Below are 19,457 nucleotides of genomic sequence, written 5' to 3' on the forward strand. Positions count from 1 at the left end.
TAGCACTCCTTTGTTGCCTATTTTGTTACAGCTAATTAAAAGAGAAAAGCCTTTTAATATTTAAGCACCATTAACTCGGCTGAATTATTAAATGTCAATTTGCATTATGTGCATAAAAGGATCAATAAACAAAGAGAATAAAACAATGGAGGTGGCTGGGGTTAGAGAGATGTCAGCTTCTCTTATCAGAACCAGAGGGAATTGCTCGCTTGTCTGCCAGGTTGTGGTTATTAATTATTGGTACTCGAGAGGGAAAGAACTGGGGACTTCCTAGGACTCTGCACACCAAAGGCACTGCAGGGCTGTAAAGGATGCTGTCAAGATAAAACATTACTTGGCTTGATTTCCAGGGGTGTCATGCAGCCCCTGTTGCCTCAGTTTTGCTGGCGCTTCCTTTCAGTGGTCTCTCTCTTCCTTTGGGGTGGAGATGAGCTGTTGTATTTGCTTTTCCCTTTCTAGGTCATTTTCCTTGCTGGCAGTAATTTTCCTGCTCAAGTTCCTTGTGCTGGCAAAAAGGGATATGGGAGAAAATCCAGAGGAAAACAGTTTTTCTTGAGCAAACCCTTCTGTGTTGCACAAGAAGTATTCTTCCTCCATTCCCTGTGACTGTGAATTTTTAGTGCTGTATTAGGCAGTGTTAGAGGCTAAAGTTTGGCCTTTGCATTGTAAGGCACTAGACTGGAATTAGGTATGGATTGATCCTGGACTATGCGCTTCAGGCTTCCCACCCGATGATGCACAAGCCATTTCATTTCTTTATCTTCCCCAGCTGGCAGCACACAATAACAGCATTTCCCGACCTAACAGCACTTGGGGGATAAAAGCATCAGTGTTTTTTGAGGGACTGTATGGGAACCTATTTGAGCACAAAAGCTTCTTTCTGCCCAGGGGCTGTATCACCAGCAGCATCCCTGCCTCTAATCCTGCTCTTGCTGGAAGCAGATAAGCACCTGACAGAGGGGCGCCAAGTCTCTGCTGTCCCCTGGGTCCTTGGCATCTCTGCCAGAGTTGCCAGTGAGTGGTTGTGCTGGGGTTTGTGCCACGGTTGCCTGTCCCCTACCAAGTGGCTTGGGGCTAAGAACTGATCTCGTGCAGCCATGGTGCTTTCATCCCCTGGGAAGTGACTTTGCTGCAGGGACCTAGGGTGCCTGTGGGATGGGTACCACTGTGCATAGAGCTTCGGACAGAGAGGAGTCCCTGCTGCCTGCCACTTTTCAGTAGTAAAATTGGATTTTAGATACTTGAATTAAGGGTAGAATTTGTATTTCCAGCTCTTTCTAACTATGGCAAGAACAAACCAGGCTTTTAGTGAAATTTTATTTCAGTCTCTTTCTTGTGGCTCTTGTCACTCTCTGGCTCCTACAGTGATTTTCCCCCACACCCCCCTCCACTCTGTTTCACAATTGAAATAGCCTTTCGCTTTCTGTGGAGGCTTGGGTATAGCAGCAGGTAAACATGGCCATTTGTTGAATCTTTCCTCTCCTGCATGGAGGGAATGTTTGCACTGCCATCATGGTGTGATTGCCCTTGCATCCCCAGCTCCCTCCGAGCCAGCTAGATGAGGCCCTGAAAGCAGCGGAGCCGTGACAGGTGAGAATTTAGCATAGATTCAGTGCCTGAGTGTTTACCCAACTTCTCAGATGGGCTTTATGGCCTGCACTGAGCTCTGTGCCTCTGCAGGAGCTTGTCTGACAATAGTGGAGCTGCTTTGATCACATGGACAAGGAGGTCTGCAGGAGAGCTGGGGCACCGGCTGGTCAAAGCTCCAAGTGCCTTGCTTTGCTAACCCCATAGCCATGCGCCCACCCTCTGGGGTTAGCAGCCCTGAGCATACAACATCCGCTTTGGTTCTCCATGTAGAGAGAAGTCCTCTCCTCCGACAGCTCTTCTCTGCCAACCCTTCTCCTGCTCACCAGATCCCAGTTTCCACCTCAGTATTGAAGAATTTGGGCCTCAGGATTTAGCATTTTGAACAGCACCAGTTGGAGTTTCATGGAAGTACTTCTATTCCTACCCAGCTTGTGTTAGTGTACTCTGATTGCATGCTGGTTTGGGTTTTGTTATTTTTCTTCTCTATTGTTTAGAGTATACTTGGAGCTTGAATCTGTCCCTCTCCCTGTGTTTCCAGGGATGGGTTTTAGCACATACATGTGACTTCAGTGGTGTCCTCACCAGCAAAGTCTGGAGCACCCTGCCAGCCAGGAAACCCAGTTTGAAACCACTTCCTCTGCCTTTCCTTATTTTTCATGATTCAGGAGCCATAGTTGTTGCCTGATTTTTTTTTTATTTTTTTTCCCTTTTGATATGAACAGGAGCCTGTAGTTATTCATTGGTTAGAGTTCATGCACCTTTGCTGCTAATCTAGTTGACAGATGATTAGCAAATTGACATTTTTTCTCTCTTTTGAAGAGATGAAGTTTCTATGTTGTGTTCTCCTTTCATCTCCTATGTTAAATGGTCCAGCAATGAAACAACAGCTGAGTTTCAAAGTATGCTGGTTTATAGATCTGTGCACACGGACCTCTTTTTTGAAGAGTCACTGTTGTACCAAAGTGGCTTAAAGTATAAAAAGGGAAAGGAAGTGGAACAAGCAGCGCCAATGGTGACTTTGCGAATGAGTTGATCTGGAATTCAGGGGAAAGAGGAGAGAGGTAAAACCCTTGGGACCGTTCGAGCAAAGCCCATTTGCCTGCAAAAGTTATTAGCTGCAGATCCTGGGGACATCACCTGTTGGGCTTTGCTACCTGTGCTGACAAGCTGCAGCATGCCTGTGAAAGGCAGTTTTCCTGGTTGAATGGGGATGTGTAGCTTCAGTGGCTCCTGCATGCTGCAACAGAGGAGCAAAAAGGGAAAGCAGAAGTGTGAGATGCATGAAGAGCAGCTGACTTGTATCTCCACTGAGCCACCCTTGGCTCTCCTGCAAACTGGCTGCTCGGAGGCTCCTGGTGATGAGCATGCTGAAAGCTGAGAGCACAAGGGCTTGTAAAGGCCAGAGGGTCAGCAGGCTTTCTGGATGCCTCTAACTGTTCATTCCCCTTCAGAGGGTGGTGGATGCATGGAGCAGCTAGAGATTGACTCAGGGGACTGGAGACCTGGTGGAAGTTTCCATGAGGAGGCAAGGGATCAAACCTGCCAAGGAGTCCGGTGCTGGCCTGTCCTCTGGGGACTGGGACTGTTCCTGCAGCACATAGGCAGGATAAGCGAGAGTCAGTACTGCCCATATGCAGTTGAGTTCCTCTCTTTGTAGCCTTCTTTTCTCTGACAGGACTGTTTCATTTTGGGGTATTCTACCAACTGACAAACAAGTCAGTCTGTTGGTAGTCTCTAGAATAGACGAAGCCTGAGTTCTCCCCCAAGCTGCTTGCCTCATTTGTGTTTTCCCCTAAAATGCTTAGGAGCTTTAAGTAGCAACCACGCAAGCAATGGGATTTTAAGTGCAATGCTTTGAGCACTTAGCTTGGCAGGATCACCTCGCCTGAGTGTAGCTCTGTGGCTCATTGGGTTTTGCAGCAAGATTTACAGATACAGCTCAGGCTCTGAAGCTGGCACAGTGGGAAGTGGGTTGGGAAAGATGATAAAGTCTCTTTTATGGCTGTTACAAGACAGACATGCTTTTTTCATTTCCTAACCAAAGCTGGAAGCTTCCAGGACAGTATCTCTGAGCTGCGGGCTCTGACTGCCACCGTATCTGGAGCCCCTAAAGATTTTAAGACAACCTACTTCATATTGCTGGCATTGAGTCATCTGTACAAATTCCACTCAGGCATATGAGTTAGGCAGTGATCCAGAGTATGCCACTGTAATGTTGTGTGTGTAACATCTGTCACTCGATTCCTATCAAAGAAAGTTGCCAATTGATTTTGCTCTGCTGCTTGATGCTCTGCAGTTAGGTGGACCTATGTAAGAAAATTTTGGGAACACCTAGGAAAACTAGTGAGCTGCTGCAGGCGGTGGAGTTGCGGATTGGAGGGGAGGTCAATAATGATCTGGTGACTCTGATACTTTACTAAAGCACAAAATACCTCTTTAGTTTTAAATTGAATGAAGGTCTTGGGAGCAGCTGTTGCAGTCACCGGGGGGTGTACCTGCTATTCATAACATCTCACATGATTTTGTTGCTGCCGTTTTTCTAAAAGAAACAAAATTATAGAGATGCTTCAAGGAAGTGACATTGATTAAGCAAAAAGTTATTTTAAGACCGTGCAAATCATCTGACTGAGCTTTGCAAAAGGAAACTCTGTTTCTGGAGATGCAATCAGCCAGAGATGTAAAGATGTAGTCTTGGTCTCTTCCAAGTAAAAAAAAATCCCATGCTATTTTAAGTAGCTAAGTTTTCATGCTCTATGATTACTTTCCACAACTCTGTCATTTCTCTGTGCACATCCCATTGAAAATCATATTTTTCTCTTCTTGCTCAAGAGTGCTATGGAGTGTTACACGGGGTTAGACATGGTTGCTTTGCATATCTCGGAAGTGGCTGTGTTTCTTTTGTGGGTGTATTGATGCTTGTGTTTTAGTCATGATCAGTGTACAAATACCAAAGGAGTCAGAGACATTTTGTTACTGAAATATGACATGTTCCCTGCTGCAAATTTAGGCCAGGAGTACAGTAAGCAGATTTTTTTTTTTTTTTTTTTTTTGGAGTGTGCATGGTTTGGGCTGCAGTGAGAACACTGATGCATGGGAGCAAAAGAGCCTCAGTGGAGATTTGTCTTGTTTGGGGTTGTAACCCTTAGCATCAGCATGCAGGGAGGGCTTCCTGATGGCTTTTACTTTAGGGCAGCCTTATGGTAGCACAGAGCTGCACAGGCAGCACACCGTGTTGGAAGAGTCAACAGGAGGAGCCTGGGCAAGAGAGAAGTCCCAGGAGTGGGAGGAGACCCGGGATCATGAATGTTCTTTGCTCCTCAGCTGTCCCTGGGAGTTTGTGCATTGCCTGCCTCTCTGCTATGGGACTAGCCTGGCCTTGTGTTAAAAGTTGGAGCCTAATCAGGCTGAGCTGTACCAGGCAGCTTCAGCTGGGGAAGTTCCCTGTAGGGGCTGTGCACCCTTTGCTGTTGTGCTGGGCAAAGAGGCTGAAGTGGCTGAGGTGTGGAGGAGGAGGAGGTCCCCAAGCAAGCAGTCAGGGAACATGTTCAGAAAGTGGTGGTGACAGGGGTTCCCCTGGGCAGGCTGCACAAAGACATCCAGTGCCTGAGCTCAATTACATCCACCCACTACCATCTCCTCTCCCTCTGCTGTTGTACTGGTCTTAACTGCTGATAGGTACGGGCGGTCTTTCTTCAGCCATTAATACACTATTGATCCACAGTCCTGCTGACAGTGTTAATGGACACTGATTGTGTATTATTATTGCCATAATCATCTGCAAGCTGGACTGAATTTTCCTTTTCAAATGGCCCATCGATATCATGCCCTGCATTGTGGGCTGGATCTGGACTGGTTAATTTGTTTTGTCAAAAGTTTCAGCAAAACATGTGGTCTTCATCCACAGTGGAGCAATCAATGAGACCAGCTGAATAGTGGTGGAGCACACACCGAGGCTGCTGCCATCCCTTCCCAGAGCTGGCATGAGCAGGGTGTTTTGTTTGACTGCCAGGATGCTGTCCCTTGCAAACCCTTCCCATCCTACTAGACCTTCCTCCCTCCTGCTGAGTGTTGCTAGCACGTCTCTTCCCTTTACCTATGGTGCTGGCTTCTGTTTGTGCTCTGCTAAGGGGACATGACCCCTTCCTTAAAGGTCTTCATGTTTGTGTGCCCCTGCTCTTCAAGCAGAGTTGTTCATTGCATGAACAGACAAGTTAAAATGCTAATTAAAGCAGTGACTTCAAGGCCTGAGATGCTCCTTGGGCGCTTTGCCGTGCAGGGTCTGTAACTAACAGTGCTGCAGGAAAATTCCACCCATGGACAAGCAGTTACTGAGAGTGGCTGTTCAGCAAGGAATGCCACGTGTGGATTTCCTTAATGAAATGCTTATGTCAACCCCATGTCTTCCAAAAACACCGTATATTTTTCCCCTTTCTGAGAACTCCCTTCAAGATGCATCCTTACATGCCACTTGCTCAGGACGGGAAGGGTGAGGGAAGGAGACAGGCAGGTTCTTGAGGGGTTTAAGCAGCAGATTAGCAGCCAATGCCCACCCCCCTGCCCTTGCTCCCGTGTAACTGAGATGTATGGGAGGACATCACTTGCCTTGCAAAGCAGGGTGGTAGATTAAGCCTGAGGAAGAGGGAAAGCTCCAGGTGCAGCTTCTCTCTCTCCCCACCCTGCAGGAGCGTGGTAGCAGAGGAGGGTGGATTCAGTGTCCCTGTGTGTAACTGCAGGTATCAGGCCAGCAGCTTTGGAGATGAATGTTCTTCGTCCTTGAAGCCATCTGCAGGACATGTGCAGGTGGCAGAGGTGGTGGGACAGAGTCTAACGGTGATGGCTAGTGTTAGCTGGCTGAGAAGGCTGGAGTAAAGTGCAATTGATGCTGTGCTGCAAAAGGGGTGAGCAGCCTGCCCTTACTGTTGCTGACTCTGACCAAGGGAGTCTCAATGAAGTATCTGTCACTCACCACTCTCCCTGTGAAAGAGCTCTCATCATTGCCATTGTAGCAATGGGATCTCAGGCTCAAAAAGATGAATGGTTAGACCTGTGAACCAAATACGGATTACTCAGTCCTCTCCAAAAGACCATTTCTCTCTCCTTTTCTGCGTTTTAATGGTATTAGCAACCTCTAAGCACCAAGAGTCTCATAAACTTTGCAGATTATGGTAATAATAACATTGTACAGTATACTACACTGGGAATACAGTTATTTTATCCACTCCAATTTCCTTTTCTTTTAATGTGTAAATATATCAAGTGAAAACATAGTAGGAAATCTCAGTGCAGAGGCCAAATGCATTGCAAGCCAGCCCTTTCCTGAGGAAGGGCCTAGTGCTGCAGGTTCAGAGTCTGAATTTTTTCCCTTGTAAAGGATCTGGCACTCAATATTTAGCTGGACTAGTTTCTCTGGAGGACTTTGTATTGGGAGCCTTCCCTAAGTTGCTCTCTTACCTGGAAGTGGAATGGAAGTGATGATGCATCTGTCCCTCAAAATGTTGGGGGGGAAAAAGGGTGGGGAGCAACCTGTCTGCTTTTCCCCCATAAAGGTCATCAGATGTCTTCCTTGGACCTCTGCTTCAGGGTTTGTGAGCCTGAGGAGAGGGGTTCTGCCCCAGCAGGACTTCACAGGGCAGGTTGTATCTGTGCAAGGGTTGTTCTTCATGGAGCACTGCTGAGAATGACTGAGATTAATGCTTCATCTCCAGCACCTGGCCTTGTGCTCTGGCCTTTCGTTTCCCTCCTAAGGGCCTTCTGTGAAACCGTTCACTCTGACAGGCATGGTCCTGCCATCCTGTTGTGCTGGCAATGCACAAACTGTCTGCATGCTGAAATCCTCCAGGAGACCTGGGATGATGTCAAACAATAATGTAGTCTTTCTGTTCAAGCACATTAAAAGTGCAATTAATCCTCACAATCTCTCTGCCCATCTGTAATACGGCATGAGGTGACTTTCCCAGCCTTTGTGTGCTGTGGCAGGCTGAGCTTGGTACAGAGACCTTCCCAAGCCTGATCTTGTGATTTAATGCAATCCCATAAGAGCTGGGTTTGTTCATTGCTCAGCCCCCATTTCACTAATGTCAAGTTGTAACCAAAGGCAGAGTTTCCCAGACTCCTGTGCCATCTACCTGAGTGCCTTTCTTTCCAAGATAACCCCAGGTTTTCTGAGCTCCTTTTTGAGAGATCTGGGTTCATATGGGATTTAAGACATGGAAAAATGGTGGCTGTTCTGCTGGGGACCTGGTGCTGTGATTGCAAGAGAGATGTTACAGCTTAAGCAGTGGAGGTTCACTTAAAGTATGTCCCTTTCCAATGAATATAGCTGCAAGGTATTAGTAATGGTAACACAAGCAAGTTAAGACACCTGTGAACAAAGCTGGATGTGTACACTCTTGCTTGTAAGCTTCATTGCAGCTCAGTGGATCCAGGGAGAATTTGGGAGAAGAGGACAAAATTACAATGCAGGGCTTATCCCTAGGGCTGTTGTTTTGCTGTAGACTAGTGCCATATAATGCTTAGTAGTGCCAAATAAGGATTAGTTTAAACAATATTTTTATCGAACTCAGAGAGACACCAGCAAATTACCACAAGGTATTTTGGCACCAGAATAGTTGCTCAAAAACAGTCTAATCCTGTACCACTGTACCTTATGATTTTGCTGTGGAAAATCCCCATGTGGAAATACCTTTAGGCAGATGGCAGGAAAGGGTTACACAAAACAGATGAAATCATGGAATTGGGATGGCCGAAGGGAAAAGAGTGTAAGTTGAAAGACTTACGTTGTATACCATGTGGGGTACAGCAGAGCCACTTAAGGAAACACTGAACTGGGAGCTAGAGCTGCAGACAAATATTCTGATTCTCCATGGGGTGGCTGGAAATGAGTTTTTGCAGCAAGGTCATGTTTGCAAAGGGAGAATAGAGCCACCAGCTGGCAAATGCAGCCCAGAGACTGTGAAGAGAGGTTACGAGAGCTTTGCTGCTGCAGGGTGCCAGGACCCCACTGAAATGCAGGCAGCACAGGTTGGAGATGGGGGTGAATATGGTTCAGGATGGGAAGGGACAGGGTCTCTCTTTTGATCACAGAGCAGGGATTCTTAAGCATCACAGCCTGGGTATTGGCACTGTGAGTGATGCTCTGCAGTGCATGTGAGGTTAAAGGTGTGGTGGCAGGTCTGCAGAGGACTGATCTGAGGGCTGAAACAGTACAAGAGACTGTCATTTGGATTAAGGTGTATTGGCAAAGGTTATATAGGCTTCTGAATTACTCGTCTGCCACTGTTTGCTTGACAAGCATTCATGATGTCTTTTCCTGATAAGTCACTGTTTTACTTAATGTATTTACCTATCTGTATGTATATCCATATATATCTGTGTGTTTGGATACACATATGTGCGTAAGCACATATATAGGTTTCTGCTTTCTCCTGGGTTCAACAAGACTCTTCTGCCAACCAAGCAGGGCAAGGTCACTCATCTGCTTGGTTGTATCGGTGAAGCTTTGGCAGTTGGCTTCATCATTCCATGATGCTCGAGCAATAGCAGGCACATTGTTGGGAGCCCTGCAGAGGGGGAGGACAGGAGAGGCTGAGGGATTTGTCTGTGTTTTTGCCATCATATTATTCAAATACACGTTACTTCAGTTAGTCAACAGTTTGGACACTAATAATGATTTTAACAAAGTGCCACCTCCCTGGAAAGTCGGAAGAGGTGCAAAAAGGAGAAGCTTGCTGCATGTGCAGTGCTGCTGCCTGGGTGCTGGGTGGCCGTGGCAGGTTGTGGAGCCTGAGCAGCTTGCTGCCCACTAGCCCTGTGTCCGCTCTTGTGTCACTGCTGCTTGGTCAGTGCATTGTGGTGACACCAGTTTGTACAGGCTGACCTCAAAGGCAGATCTCCTCCACTGCCCAAGCCCAGCCTGCCCTAGGTCTGTGCTGCTGGTGAATTAAACCAGCATAAATCTGAGTACTTCCTTTGCCCAGGTGATTGGGTTTAGAGCATTTTGGTCATGCCAAAAGAATGAAAAAAAGAAAAAAAAATAGTCTTTGAAGCTCAACTAACCTTGAGGAAAAAGTAGGTGCTCAGTTCAGCTTTAACAGGTTGTGCAAAACCTGTGCTTGTTTCAGAAGGCTCACTAAGGCTTGTTGCTTTAAACCCTTTGATCATCTCCTCAGTTCCTTTGCATTGTATTTCACTAATGGGAGCTGGAGCTGTGACTCCAGAGTCACCTGGAAGCATTGTAGCAAGACAGAGAAATATCCCAGGGGTACTCTCACTGAGGCACCGATTCTTAGACACGTTTCTGGGTTTCTCTGTTCCTTGAAGTGTGACTGGATTTTTCCCCTTGAACAAGCTCAGGTGTCCCATTGGACTGCACAGTCACCTTCAATACATCTCAGCCACTTTGGTGATCACACAAATGCTTTTGGAGTAGGGACCCAAGGGCTGTTTGCACAGGAGTCTGGAGCTGAGGCTTTTTTCTTTAAAAAAAACCCCTGTTCTCCTAGAGCTTGTCTCTCTCTGCTGTTGGTCAGGGTTACAGTGGGACATAGTTGCTGTTTGGGGGGCATGAAGTTTTTAAACTGTTCTGGGAAATTCCTTTCCACGTATTTTTCCACAGCACTGGTCTTCACTTGTTTTCCTGGCTGGACTGACAGTAACTGGGCTCTGCTTGGAGCCCTAGCTGGAGAGATCCCTAGAGATTATGGGTCCCCTGGTCTGACAGAGGCTGTTCACTCTGGCTCAGGGCTGAGATAGGTTGCTGTGTAATTTAGGAAAGAATTGTTTCTCCTGCAGCCTCTGTTACGCCTGTTCTAGGGACGTGTGCTAAAAGCTGTACAGAGCTTCGAGGCCCTTTCTGACTCCGCTCAGTAGTTATCCCAGTCCCCTGCAAGGTAAATCATAGTAATCAGGCCTGGTTTAGACAGGCGTAGAGCAGTTGTGATTCGACCAGGTCCCTGCTTTAACCACTCGCATGTGCTCCTCTCTGGGAGAGATGAGAGCAGGGAATTCTTGGTTCTCAGCCCATGCAGGAGGGTCCCCCTCAAAAAGCTCCATATTCTGCTTTGCAGTGCTTAGAGCTGCTCATCCCAACAGGACCAATGGTTTTAAAATAGCAGTTGATACCAGCTGCCCAGGAGATGGGGAAAATTGTTCAATTTTATATCTCCTGAGACCTTTGTGTCTCATACCCAGCACTGGCTCTTCCACTCTGTGGCTTAAGAGGTGGCTTTTCCACCCTGCCGTGGTGGCTGCCACCCTGGGCAGTGGATGTAAGGGGCTAGGGTGCTGCTTCTTTCCCTTTTTACCTCTTCTTTCCTCTCCGCAGCTCCTGCTCAGGCGCAAATCATCCATGCTGGGCAGGCGTGTGTGGTGAAGGAAGACAACATCAGTGAACGTGTTTATACAATTCGGGAGGGGGATACGCTGGTCCTACAGTGTCTGGTCACAGGACACCCCCAGCCACAGGTAAGCTTTCAGTCTTGCCTGTCATCCATGTTCCCCATGGCACTTCTTTGTAGTCTCTATGTAAAGGAAAATTGTGGGCAATGGGGTGCCCAGCTTTCTCCTATGTGTTGGAGTCAGGCAGGGAAGCCTTTTAGTGCGAGCACTAGCTTGTTAAGCTATGAAGCATCGAGCCTCACTTTCATGGAAAACAGTCCACAAAGCTTTGCAGGAGCCTACACAGACCTTCTAGTGGTGTTCAGTATGTGAAGTCCCCCAAAAATCTGAAAGCCCAGACTGAATCCATTATACAAACCACCCTCAAATCTTTAACCCTTTTACTGCAAAACAGGAGCAGGCTAGAGGAGGCTTACCACATGTGCTGGCCATAGGAGTTGGTCCTTCATGGTCCATCAGTCTCTCAGTTTCTCTGGATGTACAGACAAGGGGAACCTGCTTGGGGGAGTGTGGGAAGTTGTTTGTAGTGCAGTTCACTGAGCCCAGCGCAGAGCCTGCTGGTCATTGCTTTATGGCCACTGACCAGAGGCAGATTCAGACTTGCTGTGCTGGGTATATCTATGCTGTGGTGAGCCACAGTTCAGTGGACAGGTATGGAGCTGAGCTTGGCTAACGGTTACAGTCCTTCCCCAGGGTCCCTAGAGAGTTGCATAGCCTCAAGTCCCATGCAGCCACCTCCCCACCCTTCAGATGCTCAAGCAGGCTGGTTCAATATTAGTGTGGATGTGCCTATAGAGATACTGGACCAGAGCATGGTAGGGGTGGCAGCTGGTGCATACTGCGAGGCTGCATGTGCCAGAATACACTCAAGGGAGCCAAGTACAGTACATGTGCCTTTTTGGCCCCTTCCCCAATCCCGCTAAAGATATTTGTATACAGATGCATGGCTTCTCAACACATCAATCAGTGGCTCTGTGGACTTGCTTGTGAGGAGCTACTTGGCTAAGAGACTATGACAAAGGAGAGAGAGAGTCTCAGCCAGCAGGATTTGAAATGGTTTATCCATCAAAGCATATCTTGGAAACAATAAAAAGGAAATTATCTCAGCCAAGCCAGCAAAAATGACCAGCCTAGGCTTGTGACAGTGATAGGAAGATGATAACTGTGTACATCAGAAATGAGGAAGGTGGTAGGGCTGGCCCTGCCTAAGGATGTTGTATGTGTGGGAAGGTGCTGGCAGGTTGCAGGATTTTGAGACTGGGTAGCCAGAGAGATTGCTGGAGCAGAGCCTGATGCAGACATGATGGTAGTGGGCAACATTGTGGCTTGTCGTTGCCTGGACATGCATGGGGAACACCAGAGCATGGAACCAGGCATGACTGGGGAGGCTGGAACCCATGCACATGAAACGTGGCATGTGTCCTATCTCTGCCCTCCCTCCTCATGGATAGATTTCTTCCCTAGTAAAGCTCTTATCCTAACCTTTGTTTAATCTTCTCTTTTCCCTTCTGTCAGCCAGTCATTAAAGCATGAAAATGTGGCCAAAATACTTAAATGAGATTGAAATTGAAAAGATTAAAGAGCTGGCTAAAGTGTCCTTGCAAACAGGAGACTCTGAGAGTCTCGGGGCCCTCAGACAATTTCATAATAAGCCTACAAAGGCTAAATAAATCCATGGTCATTAGTTCTGAAAATCTGCTCAGCCTAGTGCTCCGGGAGTGGCATGTAGACACCCCTGCTCTTTCTAGAGCATCAGCATCAATCAGGTGATGGCAGTGAGCTTTAGGCAAAGTCTGGCAGATTGGTCAAGGTATCTGGTCCATTTTATCTGTGGCCAATGTTGAATGAAAATCTGTCTTCTTTCTGGTGGATGATCTCGCTGGATCTCAGCCCCAGAGTCTAGATGGGCACCAATGTGGGAGACCACCGGTCACCAACCTTCAGAAGGGAGGTTGCAGATATAGTAAACCAATGGGCTGAGAAAAGCCATCTCTCTCTTTCATTGTCTGGACTGCAGAAAACAAGGGAGAAGCTTGTACTGCCACTGCTAGGGTTGTACCTCATTCCAGACATAAGAATAACCATTCGTTCTTTAGGAGCGCTGTCCTCTTGCCACCATTTACCATGAAATATCATGCAGCTCCATTACCCCTGCAAGACAGGATCTTAAGACAGGTAACATAAGGACAAAAAAAATGCAAGATAGCTTGAAATCTGAAGGGATTTTTTCTTTTCTTTTCCTGTATCTTTAAAATCAAAGTACAAGCTTGTGTACCGCAAAAGGCTGACTTATAAAAATTACACAGGGGTTCCCTGTGGGAAAGGGGCAAGATAGCAACCACATTTTCTCACTCTTACTTGGAAAAGCAAACAGCAGAAATAGCCTTGCTGTCCAGAGAAAGATGAAAGAGTGTTGACTGCAGTAAAAGCTCTGTAGCTGTGAGCTGATGTCTGCTGTAGCTTCATGGCCTACCAGCCACATGGGGTCCCAAGGCTTAATGCTGAAAGTCCTGTGCTGTGCAGACAGTGGTATAAACCTAACCAAGCTGCTGGGTTTACAGGACCAGAGCAGGAGTGGTAAATATGCAGTGTGTGTCTGGGTGAACTGAGGGGTTATCCTGGACACTTGGATGTGAGGATCGGTGATGGATGAGAATCAGCAGCTGGTCTACTGAGACATACTGAGATCAGTAGTTGAACTTTGGTAAGGTCTGGTGGTGCTGTAGGGCCTGTGTTTGAGGGTGGCTAGGGAGCAGGGGGAAGAGGAGCAAAGGGAGTGCTGCTGTCCCTTGGGATCTCTGGTTTGTGTCACTGATTGTTTGTATTTCTCTCGTTCTTCTCATGCAGGTGAGATGGACCAAAACTGCTGGCAGCGCATCGGACAAATTCCAAGAGACGTCAGTGCTTAACGAGACCCTTCGGATTGAGAAGATCCAAAGGCTGCAGGGGGGACGCTATTACTGTAAAGCAGAAAATGGGGTTGGGGTCCCTGCCATCAAGTCCATTCGAGTAGATGTGCAGTGTAAGTCGTTTAGCGGCAACCCAGACCTTCCCACAGTTCTACTGCATGTCTCTGCCTTGCTGCAGGGCTGGCAGGGAGCTGCATTGCCCTAGGACCATGTGCACCTGATTCAGGAGCAAAGGGACTGGTGCAGTGTCCCCAGGGTCCGTTTTCCCCAGGAGATTAGTTCCATCCATGAAAAAGATAGCTCAGTCTGTCCATGTGTGTCATTCTTATCTAGGTACCATAGTGTCTATCACTGCCAGGGGTCCCTAACACTTGTCTGGGACGTAGCATTGTAGATGGCTTCTGCTTTCTTTGTCTTCAATTTGAAGCTGCCAATGCTTGAAGCAAACCAATGCTTCTTGAAATTGGTAGTGCCTCATATGCTTGGGGCATTCCTGAAACCAGTGCCCTACTCCCAGCATTGCTACCTCTGTAGCATGGTGGAAACAGAGCAAAAGACTCTGGGATGCACCTGAGGAGGCTGAGCTGCGAAGGGCTGAACATGAAGGAATCTGTGAGGACCCCTTGGCTTCAGTGACTCAACATTTCTCTGGCTGGTTATGATGCCCATCTTTCTTGTGTCCTGGAGATGGTGTTAGTAGTTCTCCACCTTGGGCCCGAGTTTTGAAGATTTCTCATGCTGTCTTAATGTTGTTTATTCTTGGGCTGCTGTGGCCAAAAGGGAAGGAAATTAAACTTATCCCATAACCCCCATATGGGAGGAATCCAAGATTTAAGGTCTAGGCAACTTTTGAAGAGATTTGCTCTCCTGGGGAATATTACCGTTCTGCCCATTGTCCTTGGCTATCCACTATTCCAGTTTCCTCCAACCCACGTAACACCAAATCACTCTCCTCATATCTTTTGGGAAGGCCTAGCCAGCAAGAGGTTGATGCTAAAAAGATGTAAAGTGTGATAAAGCAGCTGGAACTCTCCCTGAACCTGTGACCACCCCTCCCCACACTCCTTCTAGCAAGACAGTCTTCTGTGCTGATGTGCACTGTGGTTGTCCATCAGTAGAGCAACCTCCAGGCTTCAAAATCCCAGTACCTGCCTGGAGTCTGGGCAAAGCTTTGCTGGCAGAAATGGCTGCCTGAAGCCTGGGCAGAGCTCTGCTGGCAGAAATGGCTGCCTGAAGCCTGGGCAGAGCTCTGCTGACAGAAATGGCTGCCTGACTGCTTCCTCTTAGGCCTACTGTCCAGCCCTACAATGATGTGACTCTCACAAAGTATGCCATAGACTTGAACTTCCTTAGGCTTTGGCAGGTTCATGATCTGCAGTTCTGCTATATGCCTCGGAGCAGCTCCGGTCTCTGTTCTTTCCTTGCTCCACCCCATATTGGAGTAGTGTAGTATGAGCCCTATCCTATAGGCTGGGAAAATAGATTGAGCATCTCTTCATGGGCATTGCATAGCTTGGCTTGGAGGAGTTCTGACACCCACCTGCCACACAGCCATCTGCCTGGCTTCTCTGCCCATTTCTTCTCCTACATGTGGTGGAGGCATATGATAACTCTCCATTGCAAACAGGACTTGCTTTTCTCAAGCCTCAGTATGACACCTTGCCAGGGCCTGTGTTCTAGGAACAGGACTGTGGCATGAATCTTTTTATGCCCCAAGGGCACTCCCTTTACTTCTGGGGTGTGGGCTGGAGCTAGAGTGATGTAGTGTCCTGTGGTCCCTCGTGCAGCTCTGACCTGTAGAACTATGGGGCTAATGGGGTGGCCAAGGGCTTTCTCATACTAACATCTACTCTGCAGATGGACTTGGTAATGTACCTCTGGTTTGCTCACTTGGTTTTTGGGGAGGAGAGACTATTTTCTGCTAGTATTTGCACTAGGTACAAGGGAACACATAGGAAAAGCCACAGTTTTTGTTGAATGCTCACCCCGGCAACCTTCAGCTGAATGAATCAGAATTTGAAAACAAACCCCTTATTTTCCCACATCCCAATTTGTAGTTAGGAGTAAGTAATCACCCTCATGTGAACCTTGGTATCCTTGACAGCTAGTGCTAGTCCTCACTCATACTTTTAGTATTAGACAGCAAGGTTGTGCAGAGAGCACCATTGGTGCCAAGAGGATATTAAACTGGAAACACTAACTTGTGTAGCAAGTTATTCTTTTGCCCCAAGTGGGCATCAACTGAGGCTTTAAAGTATTGGTTAGATACTGGCAAAGAGGCAGCTGCTGTTTGGAGTATTTCCATGTGGGGGAGAGAGAAAGTAAAGAAAAAGAAAGAATGGATGTTTACAAGCTTATATTGCGCATGAAACATCCTATGTGATCATCTCCATGAGCAGCCTTGAGCCAAATTTATCATTTGTGCAGCTCACTGACATCAGTGGCGTTACTCGTGCATCAAGGACATACATATCATCGTAGGTCTTATTTTAGCTTTTCTCAGGAGGGCTAGACTTAGAGCTGACTGCTACAAAAGAAGGCTGAAAGATTCAAGGGAGGAAAGGTTTAGCAACCAAAAGGAAGATGTGTTCTGTGTGGGGAGTAGCTGGGAGCCAGGAGGCTTGAATGGTGGATATCTTCTTTGATCAGTAAGGGAAGTGTTTTGCCATGCATCCTGCTGAGAAATGGACCCTCAGAAGGATGGTAGCTACAGAGTTACTCATGTAAAGTGTGAAGAAATAAAGGAGGGTTAAGGACAAAGGAGGAGAGAGGAGAGGCTGTGGCCAAGGTCCTGGTCCAAGAGAATCTGGTGTAAAATTCAGTCACCCTACGGCCACACGGAGACAGCACTGTATGGAGAGAAGATTTTTTTTTCCACCTGCGTATGTTTTTCTTCAGCCTTGGCACAGGGGTTGTGCCTTGTCATTGTTCTGCTAATGGCTCTACTCATATCTCTGAGTTATGGTGTGGTCAAGCAGACAATTCTCAGGTCCCATTACAACTGCTATCTACCAAGCATACAGCTCATTAAAATATGCAAATCCACAAGCTGACACTTGTGATTCAGCAGAGAACATACATTATTTGCATGACGTTAGCCGAAACTCATCCCTGCTTCCCTCTTCCTTTCTGGGAGTCAGATCTCCAAACTTACAGATCTCTAAAACAAAATACCGTAAAAATTAAGTGGCACAGGAGAGTGGGAGGTGATGAGCATATGTCCTCTTCCTCTCTACTAACATGTGCAGAAGGCAGTGCTGACAGCACAAGAGGATACTGGGTGCATGTGCCTCAGTTTCCTCGCAGTTGAAGATGGGGTCATAAGGTTCCTAAAAACGTAGAATTGCTTCAACTGAGCTCAACAGATGCCTTAAGATATGCTTAAGGGCACAGGGACAGATTTCAGTTTAGGGGGCCAATTGGTCCCATCTTGTCAAATGGGATCTTTACATTTAACCCTGATCAGTCTCAAAGTGGTTCTGGGAGGAGAAAGATCCACCCCCTCTGAAGTTTTCCCTATGCTTCTTTGATGTTCAAGCATTGGTGTCTGGTACAAGAGCCCAAGAAAATGATCACTTTTTAGGAGGGCAACCCTTGGGGATCAGTGTGCTCTGAGTGGATGGAGAAAGTATGCTCCCTGCAGGGCAATTGTTTGTGTCCTTGCAAGCGAAGTGACTGATAACCATTGATTCAATTGTGATGGCTGCATCTGGTGCATGAATGGTGAAGGAATTGGAAGGAGCATTTTCTGTAAAGGGAGAAAACAGAAGAATCTAATGAGTTTAGGGGTGGGTGATGGGGATGCAGTGAGTAGAAGTTGCTGAAGAGGGAGAGTCAGTACAGACCTTGAAAAGAAGAAAATACAGGGAGAATATTTTAATAGGAAGAGAGAGAAATTGTACATACCTTTCACAGTGGTTTGTATCTCGTGTTCCCATGGCACCCCACGAGACTTGCTCCTGTCTAGGAGATGACTCTCTATCTCAGCTCCTTGATCTTGTCCTAACTTCTGCTCTCATCCCTTGACTCAAAGGTGTGTCATGTCCTTTGTGTGGGCATCTCACAGCTGCAGGCTTAGCCCCATGATTTCAGGAGGCATTTGGGAACTGGATAGTGGAAGCAGAAGAAATTATGATGGAGCAAAGTTTCCTGGGATCCTTCTGACCTCTCAGTGGAGAGCAGTGATTTGGGGTGTGGGGTGTCACTGGGGAAGGTGAAACAGCTCACTGGTCTGAGAGGCATGTGGCAGGCAGGCAGTTTCCTTGAGGGACCACATGGGATCTGCAGAGCAGAGGGTGCTTTCTATTCTCTGAAGGTTGTGTGGTGAGCAGGAGAATTTTGCCTTCTCCTATCTGTTCCCTTTAGATAACATTTGTGTTACCTGCCCTCAGATCAGCTCTTAATTCAGCAGTTGTTCTCAGCCAAATATATGGGAGCTTCCCCTCTCCTCTGTGGCACCTGGAGCATCATCTGCTCTGCAGGCTGTACGTGCAGACCAAGCTTCACTAACAACTGCTGCGGCCCTCCTTACCTTCCTTCCAGATCTCGATGAACCTGTTCTCACCGTTCACCAGACCATCAGCGATGTACGTGGCAGCTTCTACCAAGAGAAGACTGTCTTCCTCCGCTGCACTGTCAACTCCAACCCACCAGCTCGCTTCATCTGGAAACGGGGAGCTGAGACGCTTTCCCACAGTCAGGACAATGGTGTTGACATCTATGAACCCCTCTACACACAGGTGAAAAAAACCCACCAAACCTCCACCAGCTTGTGTTGAGCATCTTGCTGATGCAGGGCACTCTGTAGTGGATGGCGTTTCTTTCCCTGTGTGGATTACGATGCTGGGGAGAGGGTGGTGGCCACTGCAAGGAGCACTGTCTCCGAAAGGGCTGGTAGAGCCTATTTTGTATGCGAGCTCCCAGGGGACAAGAGGAGTAGAGCAGCAGGAGGGAGTGTGACAGCCTAGAAGTCCCTTCTTTTTTTTGGCAACTGTCCCTGAGAGCAGGTCACAGCTCCCCTGATGAGGTTACATGCCTGAGACTAAAATCCAAACAAACAATCCCAAGATTGGGTCTTCTCTAGCACCCATTACTAATTTTTTCTCTTAATTGAGTGCCCAAGCTCTGTAAATCAGGGGAATTGCTTCCTGTTTAGTAGTGTGAGTGAACGGCAGGAATTGCAGTGGGGTCCATGAGGGAAATGATGAAGAGCTTTTCCTAGTGCTCATGAGTAACAGAGGCAGCCCAACTGCCTGAGCACTTTCTGACTGTTGTCCTGTGACAGGGTATCCACATCCTTTCTGCTTCTGCTTGCCTATGCTGGACTCGCGTCTCTGAACGCCACTTTCTTTGCAGTAATTAGCCTGCCAACGCAGTGGGAGGTGGAAGGGAATTTTTCTTTTGCCAAGGCACTCTGGGCACGTTATCCTAAGCTGAGCTCTGGCTCTGAATGTCCTTCAGATGCTAACCAGCCTCAGCGCTTCCAGCAAGGCTGTTCGGCAGCACAAGGCAGTGATGGGTGGAAAGGGAGGGCTGAAAGGGTTGCTCCCCAGGGGACCTGTT

General features: G+C 47.5%; 1 protein-coding gene across 1 annotated transcript in view; it reads left to right on the plus strand.

The window, feature by feature from the left end:
- Nucleotides 1-19,457, plus strand: part of MDGA1 (MAM domain containing glycosylphosphatidylinositol anchor 1) — a 144,332-nt gene that overhangs the window by 37,714 nt on the left and 87,161 nt on the right. The window contains exons 2-4 of the mRNA XM_075042038.1: nt 10,913-11,052; nt 13,834-14,008; nt 18,438-18,634. Coding sequence (XP_074898139.1) covers nt 10,913-11,052; nt 13,834-14,008; nt 18,438-18,634 — 512 coding nt within the window. The remainder of the gene's footprint in view (nt 1-10,912; nt 11,053-13,833; nt 14,009-18,437; nt 18,635-19,457) is intronic.

Source organism: Buteo buteo, chromosome 12, assembly GCF_964188355.1.
Source record: "Buteo buteo chromosome 12, bButBut1.hap1.1, whole genome shotgun sequence".
NCBI classification, from domain to species: Eukaryota; Metazoa; Chordata; class Aves; order Accipitriformes; family Accipitridae; genus Buteo; species Buteo buteo.